This window comes from Grampus griseus (genome assembly GCF_964374135.1).
Source record: "Grampus griseus genome assembly, chromosome: 2".
NCBI lineage: Eukaryota > Metazoa > Chordata > Mammalia > Artiodactyla > Delphinidae > Grampus > Grampus griseus.
This window is the reverse complement of record NC_139018.1, coordinates 164762141-164772915: the sequence shown is the minus strand read 5'-3', so window position 1 is coordinate 164772915 and position 10775 is coordinate 164762141. Positions and strand designations below refer to the sequence as shown.

At 43.1% G+C, this 10775-nt stretch overlaps 1 protein-coding gene across 1 annotated transcript; it reads left to right on the top strand.

Annotated features, from left to right (window-relative positions):
• The first annotated feature begins 2014 nt into the window (after nucleotides 1–2014).
• On the top strand, nucleotides 2015–2603 carry LOC309817802 (large ribosomal subunit protein eL30-like). Its single transcript, XM_082647046.1, has one exon. It carries the CDS (start codon nucleotides 2196–2198, stop codon nucleotides 2562–2564), a length of 369 nt encoding a protein of 122 aa, XP_082503172.1. The 5' UTR covers nucleotides 2015–2195; the 3' UTR covers nucleotides 2565–2603.
• The last annotated feature ends 8172 nt before the right edge of the window (nucleotides 2604–10775 follow it).

Genomic DNA, 10775 nt, shown 5'->3' with positions numbered 1-10775 from the left:
CATCATCTGTTTCCCTGTCTTTGAGGTGATACTCCTCACAACTCTTGTGAAGTTTAGATAAACCCCCAGATGTTGCTGTTGGTATTATTGAAGGTTAGTTCTTCTTCTTTCTTTTAAAATCCTACCCATTCTCCAGGTTCTTTTTATTTTTTTTATTTTTTATTGTTTTGGCCCTGCAGTTTGCGGGATCTTAGTTTCCTGACCAGGGATAGAACCTGGGGCCCCGGCAGTGAAAGCCTGGAATCCTAACCACTAGGCCACAAGGGAATCCCCAATGAAAGAGTTTTGTTTTTGTTTTTAAATTTAGTTTCCATACATTACCATGCGGTTTCTTTTTATTTTTAATAAATTTTTATTTATTTTATTTATTTACTTTTGGTTGCATTGGGTCTTCATTGCTGTGCATGGGCCTCTCACCTTGGTGGTCTCTCTTGTTGCGGAGCACGGGTCCAGGCGTGCAGGCTTCAGTAGTTGTGGCATGAGGGCTCAGCAGTTGTGGTGCACAGGCTCAGCAGTTGTGGCACACGGACCCAGTTGCTCCACAGCATGTGGGATCCTCCCGGACCAGGGCTCGAACCCACGTCCCCTTCCCTGTCAGATGGACTCCCAGCCACTGTGCCACCAGGGAAGCCCCCCAGTGAAAGAGTTTTGAGCACCTGCTATGTGCCACATGCAATGTCTACGCCACTTACACAAAGATAAATAAGGCCCTATTCCTGGAGATGATCGTAAACTATGAGACAGAGATACACAAACACAACTAAGAACAACGCAAGTCGGTGTGCCATAGCCAGGGCCAGGCACTTTCTCAGGAACACCGTGTATCTGGAGCCTTTGTTCATGCTGTTTCCAGAACTGATTCTCTTTTCCTCTCCACCTATCCAGACTGTATTCAGCTTCCATTCCTGGGGCCACATCAAGCTTTTCTATGAAAAGTTCTCTGAGTCTTCCTCCTTCCGTTTTCCCTTTTCTTTCTTAGCATTTTGTCTTCTTCACATTTCCTACATCATTTGGAGTTTTCACTGTACAAAACAGCAGTTTGTTGTAGACTGTTTTACAGAAATGTGTATCATTTTACATGCATTAGTTTTGTCTTCTTCATCAATGTGTAAGTTTCCAGAAGACCAGACGTCTCCTCTGTATTCTGTGCCAAACTTAATGCTAAAAGTACAGCTAAATATTTATTGTGGGGTTGGGTCTGCCGTTCTCATTTGGCTACCTTTGCTTCTAAAATCCTGATTGTTAAATTCTCCCATAGTTCAAGCGGGATCAATTTATTTCACAACTGTAATTTGTTTTGTCACATCTAGATTCAATGAGCTGAAGGCAATGAGTTGCCTTAAATTTCCAGGCCAGATGTGATATTTCAAATCTAATAGTGTTCTTACGTAACACCTAATACATGCTATTCGGGACGTGCAGTTTTTTACTTTCTTTTTTATTAGTGTGATAAATATTAAGTGTCTCTGCTTATAGGCCAGGCATGTTTTGTTGTGAAAGAAAAGGGTGTATGTGGTCAGAAGCAAAGGAGTCACAACTAGAAACGAGCTCCACTATTGTCTTTATTTCTTTCAACCCTTATGCTTCAAAGCTCCTTTGCAGTGAATTCTGGGACTGGGTTTCTCATGTCGGGCTGTTTCCTGGGTTAAACTCCTATCCCACTTTCCCCTCAGGGCCTCCTCTTCAGCTGTGACTAAACGTTCAGTATTTCATCTCCTAGATACTCATTGATGTGATCCTAAGCCAATCACTCCATTCAGTTGAACATTCTCTGCGCTCAATTCTCTCATATGAAAAAGGAATGTTATTGCACACCGTTGAATTAACAATGTAAATGAGGGACTTCCCTGGTGGTCCAGTGGTAAAGGATCTGCCTTCCAAGGCAGGAGACGCAGGTTCGATCCCTGGTTGGGGAACTAAGGTCCCAGAGGCTGCAGGGCAACTAAGCCCGGGTGACACAACCACTGAGCTCGGGCACCTCAACTTAGAGAGCCCACGGTGCCACAAACTACAGAACCCACGCACTCTGGAACACACGCGCCACAACTAGAGAGAAGCTGGTGCGCTGCAGCGAAAGATCCTGCGTGCCTCAACGAAGATCTGGCAAGCCGCAGCTAAGAACCAACGCAGCCAAAAGTAAATTAAATAAATAAATAAGTAAATAATAAATCTTCAAAAAAAAAAAAGTAATGTAAATGAGAGCTTTCTTGCTCCCCAGCCATCTTGGCAGCTCCTCGAAAAAGTCACTGGAGTTGCTCAACTCTAGGCTCCAACTCGTTATGAAAAGTGGAAAGTATGCACTGGGGTACGAGCAGACTCTGAAAATGATCAGACAAAGCAAAGTGAAACTGGTCAGCCTTGCCAGCGACTGCCCAGCCTTGAGGAAATCTGAAATAGAGTATTATGCCATGTTGGCCAACACTGGTGTCCATCACCACACTAGCAATAATATTGAATTGGGCACAGCGTGTGGAAAATACCACAGAGTACGCACACTGGCTATCGTTGATCCAGGTGATTCTGTTATCATTAGAAGCATGCCAGAACAGACGGGTGAAAAGTAAATCATGCACAATTTTTCTTTAATAAAACTGGCCAAAGCTTGTTTTTTTTTTAAAAAAAAAAAAAAAGAATAATAATAATAAGGTAAATGAGAGAAGCATTTTCTGGACCTTCAGGACCTGTGCAAACATCAGATGTTACCATCATCACCATCATCATCCTTATCATTATTATTATCTCCATCACTACCTTGTTTGCAAAGTTACTTAAGAAGGGTGATGGGATGGAAGGAATCCTGGTAGATATTACTACTGCTCCCCAGCATCAGCTCCCCTCTACCTCCTGAGCACTTGGAAGAAAAGACTTTTCAGTTGCCTTTGCAATTGGTGGAGCCCCGTGACTCTCTCTGATCAATGGAGTGGGTGGAAGGGGCCAAAGTATTTAATAACTGGTGCCTGACATTTTCTCCTTCTTTTTCTGGGTAAAGTGACTCAAGAGGCCTTGTGTTCCAGTTAGACAGAGCTTCTAGCAGCTGGATCCCTAAGTGGCTGTGTGCAGCAGAACTTCCTGCCAACAATGTGGGACTTGTACTGTGAATAAGGAATTAACTTTTGTTGTATTGAGTCACTGAGATTTAGGATTGGTTGTTGCTGTAGCATACAACAGCCTAATACACCGATACACTGTGACAGACCAACGGATAAAGAAATCCTGGATGTAGCTGTGGCCTAACTACCTGTATGTCCTTGACTGAGTGGACTAACGTATACCAGCTCTAAGGTCCCTTCAGCTCTGAAATCTCTGACATTTCAACACGGCAAAGCAATCCCATGCCAGTGACAGAGAAATGTTACCTATCATTTAAGGAATAAAATGAAATTTCAGCTTATAGAAAATCATCTCCGAGAATGAATCAAGCTAGAATAACTTGTAGAATTGAGACAATATTTTTTTAACTGTTTTATACACACACCAGCCTTTTAAAGAGAGTGTGTCAAAATAGTTGCATTAAGGAGAATCAGTGACTCGTGGTCATTATTATGAACCTTAGTTATTTTACAGCGATGGCCTCAGGACCAGTGACGAGTATAAGTCTCCTTGTTACTCGCAGTGGCCTAAGACTCCCATGTGATCTGAATTTTTGTTATGAATTTTTTACAGTCTCTTTTGTGCCAGCCGTTACCTTTCATTGCTGTCAATGTCCTGATCATTTGCAGCAGCTCGTCCCCCAACTTTTATTGGCTGTAGAGGTAGAAAGCAGATATCAGACTGTTAGAATTGTACATGATGGTTAGGATATATAGGGTCTGAGTAAGAGGTTAAGAAGCTTTCCTAGGAGTAAAGCAAATAGGTCCTCAACATGAACTTTGTAGCTTCTAACGATACACATCTTTTTGCTTCATTTCTTATTCTCACTAATATTGCACAAAGGTGAATTTTCCCAGTAACTGGGGTCTGGTAGACAGTGTGCTAATGTGTTTGATTCTCTACAGCAGCCCTAGCAACAGAGATTCATAATTAAGTTGCTGATATGGGCCTGACAGCTTTAGAGAGAATTCTCAGGCCATTTGCCAAAACTAACATCATGGGAAGAACTAAATAATTTGTTTCTCATGACAATTTGGTGAAGCAATATACCATAACAATTAAGTGTGTCTGTCAGTGCTCAGAGCCCAAGTGCACAGAGCTTACCCTTGCAAGCTCTGTGAACTTGGGCAGGTAAATCCATCTCTTGGTGTCTCCATTTCTCCTTTTTAAATTGTGAGTAATCAGCTAAATGAGTAGTGTGTTGAGTGCTTAGAAAAGTTCCTGGCATTGTCAGCACTCAGTAAATGTTAGACTTGTAATAATTATTTTTCTCGGTCCTTTTAGTATACTTACTGTATTGGTCAGGGTTCTCCAGAGAAACAGAAACAATGGGATATAAGTGATATAGAGAAAGATTTATTATGAAGGATTGGCTCATGTGACTATGGAAGCTGAGAAGTCCCACAATCCACTGTAGATTGAGGAGGACCAAACTGGAGGACCAAGAAGGCTGGTGATATAGTTCTGTACCAAACCTGGAGGCCCGAGAACTGCAAGCCGATGGAGTTAAGTGCCAGCCTAAGTCCAGGGGCCTGAGAGCCAAGAGCATCCATGTCTGAGGACAAGAGAAGATAGATGTCCAAGCTCAAGCAGAGAGCAAATTCGCCCTTCCTCCACCTTCTTGCTCTAGACAGTTCCTCAACAGATTGGATAAGGCCTGCCCACCTTGGCGAGGGGAATCTTTACTCAGTCTACCCATTCAAGTGCTAATCTCTTCTGGAGGCACCCTCACAGACACACCCAGAAACAATGCTTTACCAGCTCTCTGGGCATCCCTTAGCCCAGTCAAGGTGATATAAAATTAACCATCATATTTACAATTATCAACATTAAGTGCTACAAAGAATATAATGGTATCCTCTGATTAATCTGTTAATTTTTCATTGGTCACTCTGTTAGGGTTCTCCAGAGAAATAGAACCAATAGGATGATTGTATATAATATAGTATATAGATAGATTTATTTTAGGAAATTCATCACGTGATTATGGAGACTGACAAATCCAAAATCTGCAGTGTGGACAAGCAGGCTATCGACCCAGAGGAGAGCTGATGCTGCTGTTCTGATTTGAAGATCATCAGGCTGAAGACTCAAGAAAGAGCCAATGTCCGAATTCAAGTCCACAGATCATCTGCTGCAGAATTCCCTCTTGTTCAGGTAGAGGACAGTCTTTTGTTCTAGTTGGGCCTTCGACTGATTGGGTGAGGCCCACCCACATTACAGAGGATAATAGGCTTTATTCAGAATCCACCGATTTAAATGTTAATCTCATCCAAACCACCCCCCCCACACACAGAAATAGCTGGAATAATGTCTGACCACAGATCTGGGCACCATGGCCCAGCCAAATTGACACATAAAACTAACAATCACAGGGCTTCCCTGGTGGCGCAGTGGTTGAGAGTCCACCTGCCGATGCAGGGGACACAGTTTCGTGCCCCGGTCTGGGAAGATCCCACATGCCGCGGAGCAGCTGGGCCCGTGAGCCATGGTCGCTGAGCCTGCACGTCCGGAGCCTGTGCTCCGCAATGGGAGAGGCCACAACAGTGAGAGGCCCGCGTACCACAAAAAAAAAAAAAGAAAACAACAACTAACAATCACAGACACATATCATGTCTCCTTACTGGGCCAGTCTCTTCAACTGGTGGCTTGAATCTAGCCCTAGAATTTCCCGATGGGAAGTTCTCATTTGCAATCTTCTCCCTCTCCTCACTTATACATTGAAGAAAGAAGGGGTTTCCTTTTTCGTGAAGGAGGCAGCAAACGTGAAGATCTCTCTAGCCTGAAATATCCTGTTTCTCCCTTGGTTGCACATGAATTCCTGCAACCATCAGGCACTGGCATCTTGGATTAATCTCTGAGCCTACCCTTTAGAAAGCAGCCAACAGGATTTGCCTGCCTAGTTCTCTTGGTGTCAACTACTAGGTACACAACTCTTTAGGAATGGCCTTTTTAAAGAACTTATTTGGAGTTAGTCATTGATTCACTTGATAAATACTTAATGAGCACCTACTATGTGGATGGCATGGGTTGTCCTGGGGATACAAGGATGAATAAGAAACAGATTTTATCCATCAAAATCAGTCATATTAAGGAAGTTTTTATGATTTCTCTGGCTTCCCAAAAAACTGACCTAATTTGGTCACATGCAATTCCTAGGTTTCTTTAGATAAATGCTGTATCCTTTAAAGGAGTTTGATGAAGGTCAAGGTTAGCTATTTCCCCTTGCTCTCAGCTTATAATGAAAGCAAGTCTCAGACATTTATTTAAAAAAACATTCAAAATCAAAAACAAAAACAAACAAACAAAAGAGAAATTAAAAAACACTCATTAGCAAGCAGGGCCCAAACAGTTTATGCAGCCTGTTCAGAGAGGTCCACAAAGTTTGTTCTTTCAGGTGTTCTGACTACTGCCAGGTGCGGATGGTTCCCTTGAAGCAGATGTGATAACTTTCCAGAAGCAAGCTCCTAGGCCCTTTCAGTGGGCGTCAGGCAACTATACAGCAAAGGCTGGACAGAAGGCAAGGGGTCAAGCCCCATCCCTCAGGGTTTAAGTTACAGCCTTCCTGAGGTTCTTGCATACGGTTCCTGCAAGGGTGGGAGGATTTACGAACTACGTTAGCTGATTTACATAGCCTGAAGATCTTAAAATTCACCAGTTCAAGCCTGCTTCTAACATCTACCATGATAGTCAATAGACCAGTACGTTCAATAAACACCCACTGCTGACGTGCCATGTATTAACTGGCACAGTGTGGCTTGTTGCTTTAGAACAGTTAACAGCAGAGCTTGAAGTAGTCCCTTGTGTCGTGTGGGCGTCCTGATAAGCCACGGTGGGTGGGCCATCCCTGGACTGTGTGCCCCTGATCAGCACCTTGGTTACATGCTTGGTTATAGCATAACCCATGTCACATGTACATAATACCTCTCAGTGTACACTAAAGTATTTCCAGGTAAATAAACATATATTATAACAATAACAACCTGGGTTTCATGCTACTGTATTCTCCTATGTCCCTGTTCTTTGCTAGTTCTCGAAATTGCTAAATTTGTATTTTTTTTCTACCACTTTTCCAAGATAGGGTTTGAAGCTGAAGGACAATGATGGATGCCTAAAATTGCAGTTACAGGATGTTAATGAGTTGGGCTGACTGCCCAGGCAAAGGCTGACTTGCAGGTTTGTTGCCTCTGAGTCTAGCCCTCGTGAAGGCGGGTCTAAATCCTGTATTTTATCAGTTCCTTAGGTCAGGCTACAGAGGAATACTCACACTAACCAAAATCACATGTTTGCTGTTTACACCAAGTCTTTCTTGGAAATCTATGTACCTGTGAGTCTGGATTAGTTATTGGCAAGCTGCCTTGTGACACTGGAGAAAGAACAGAGAACTAGATGGTACTATGCGGGTACTTTATCCAAGTTATGGAAAAGCCTGATGAGTGTTCCACATCTCATGAGACTAGATCCCTCTATGATGTGATGAAATGGAGCACCCTGAACAGATCTCTGTCTGATAAATTCTTACTATACCTTCTTTCACTGATTCTAAGATTCACATTTTTAACACCTTTGGAGAGACTGCATGAAATACAATAACTGCCTTTTTATTGCTCTCCATTCAGACTTCTACCTTTCCTGAACGACCTCATTATATATTACAGTAGACATGTTACAGATGCCCTATGTCCCAGGCATGAAGATCCACTCTGGTCACATGACCAGACTTGGAGATTTCCCAAATTCCCTTCAGCCCCAGGTTCATAAATCATCTTTCAAATGAACTCACTTCTTTTTTTTTTTTTTCTTAATTTATTTTTGACTGCATTTGGTTTCGTTGCGGTGCCGGGCTTCTCATTGCGGTGACTTCTCTTGCTGCAGAGCACGGGCTCTAGGCGCCCGGGCTTCAGTAGTTGTGGCTTGCGGGCTCTAGAGCGCAGGCTCAGTAGTTGTGGTGCACGGGCTTAGTTGCTCCGTGGCATGTGGGATCTTCCCGGACCAGGGATCGTACCCGTGTCCCCTGCACTGGCAGGTGGATTCTTAACCACTGAGCCACCAGGGAAGCCCCTGGACTCACTTTTTTTTTTTGCCCGTGCCATCTGGCTTGGGGGAATCTTAGTTCCCTGACCAGGGATGGAACCCGTACCCTCTGCAGTGGAAGTGGGGAGTCCTAACCACTGGACCGCCAGGGAATCCCCATCTCAGATAGACTGACTTCTGCTGATGGCTAACCTCTAACATTTTTTTCACATTTTTATTGATTTCCCTTGTAAACTTAGATTTAAATAGAGGATACCCTTTACTACAGCAGTCAAGGGCATTTGGCAGTAAGATCTAAGTTCCATATCAAAATGACTCCTGTCCAAACTCTCGATCAAGCTTCTCATCTTGGTTTTCAGCTTTAGCCAGACAACAAACACTTACTGATGGATTTTTATAAGAGTGGACATGTTACCTCATGGCAGCAAAATTTAAGACATTAAAATGATCTAGTCTCGGGCTTCCCTGGTGGCTCAGTGGTTGAGAGTCTGCCTGCTGATGCAGGGGACACGGGTTCGTGCCCCGGTCCGGGAAGATCCCACATGCCGCGGAGCAGCTGGGCCCGTGAGCCATGGCCGCTGAGCCTGCGCGTCCGGAGCCTGTGCTCCGCAAAGGGAGAGGCCACAACAGTGAGAGGCCCGCGTACCGCCAAAAAAAAAAAAAGATCTAGTCTCAGGAGTTTTTCCATGAAGGATTTAGTAGCATAATATTGTCCTGGCTAAGGGCCTTGCTATTTCTTGTTACAACTCTTTATTTAAGAACTTTGGTTCTGGGCTTCCCTGGTGGTGCAGTGGTTGAGAGTCCGCCTGCTGATGCAGGGGGCATGGGTTCATGCCCTGGTCCGGGAAGATCCCACATGCCGCGGAGCAGCTGGGCCCATGAGCCATGGCTGCTGAGCCTTGCGTCCGGAGCCTGTGCTCTGCAACGGGAGAGGCCACAACAGTGAGAGGCCCTCGTATCGCAAAAAACAAACAAACAAAAAAAGAACTTTGGTTCTGGATGAAGCACGACATAAAACAAGTTTACATAACAGAGCCTGTACCACATAATCTTAGATTACAGCTGATAATAAGAGAAAAATAAGCACTTTATGCGGGATGATGCTCTAGAAAGAATTTAAATTACAAACCTACACTGAAACCCTCTGGCTTTTACTTTTGCTAGACTCTAGAACAGATAATATCCAATTGCAATATATAAATTTCTATGTTTAGAGCCAGCACTTGACTCAATCAAATCCTCATGCTATTTCATCTGAGATGTTCACACTTTTAATAATTGGTAGGTGATATTTTCATATAAGGACACATTATATTTATACATGTTTCAGAGAAGCACTTGAAAATTTAAAATTGGGGCCTTAGTCCTATTAATTTAGCAAGTAAAAATTATTTTCGCTTATGAAATATCCAACATTTTTAAAATGGAAAACTTAAAATAGTACCTTCCTCGGCTGCGGTTTAGAAGGAAGGAACACACTCTTTGAAGGCCTGGTTAGCATTCGACTTGCAGTGCATTTTATGTGTTGCCTGCTTTTCTTGCTTTATGTATTATCTCCAACCACCCCGAGACAGGTTGATTATCTAGTTTATACTGGTGAGAAAAGAGAGGCTCAGAGATGTTAAAACAAAAACAAAAACCTTGCCCATGTACTAAAACAAGTTTCAGAGCTACTATTTTTTTTTTAATGTTTAATCCAGAGCTCACAAGCTCTCCGTTAACAACCATCAATGAACTCAACATGTGATACAAAAGGCCTGCATTTAGTATAATAAGTTATCTGACAGTGACAGTATTGGAGGCGGGAATATGATCTGAAACGAACAATTTTATAAGGCAGAACACCTGAGAGATAAATGTAGGTAACTGATAAGAAGTGTTATGTAGTTCATAGTTTCAAAAAACAATCATCATCATAACTTGGTCTCCTAGACACTGAAATCTGAAGCTCCTTGCTATGCTATATAGCATGGGCAAACAAAGAGGTTTTGTTCAGTACATGTTTTTGTGGGGTGGTGTAACTACGCAATCCCTATAGGTCAACAAACACTGCACAGAGCCGACCAATGACTCATGAAATCTATTGTGAGATCTCCCTCCTCAGTTTCAAAATATTCATTTAGCATTGCATTAGTGAAACAGCCAACAGCTTGTCAGTCTTTTCACTATCTTGGCCTGGTTCAAAATGGATCAGGCTTTTTTTTTTTTGCGGCACGCGGGCCTCTCACTGTCGTGGCCTCTCCCGTTGCGGAGCACAGGCTCCGGACGCGCAGGCTCAGCGGCCATGGCTCACGGGCCCAGCCGCTCCGCGGCATGTGGGATCCTCCAGACCGGGGCACGAACCCGCGTCCCCTGCATCGGCAGGCGGACTCTCAACCACTGCGCCACAAGGGATGCCCTGGGTCAGGCTTTTTAACTTGGAATTTTACTCATTTTGAAAATTTCATATGCACTGTGGTAAAATAAAAATTCACTTAAGACAATTTAATTTATACATATATTACACTTACATATACATATATTTTTTAAATACTCTTTTCATTATATAGTAAAATTTTCCTATGTAGACTTAGAAGTTAGATTTTGAAAATAACAACACCGTAGAGTAAAAATAGCTCTTTTTCTCCTTTCTTCAACTTCCCGAGGGAAAA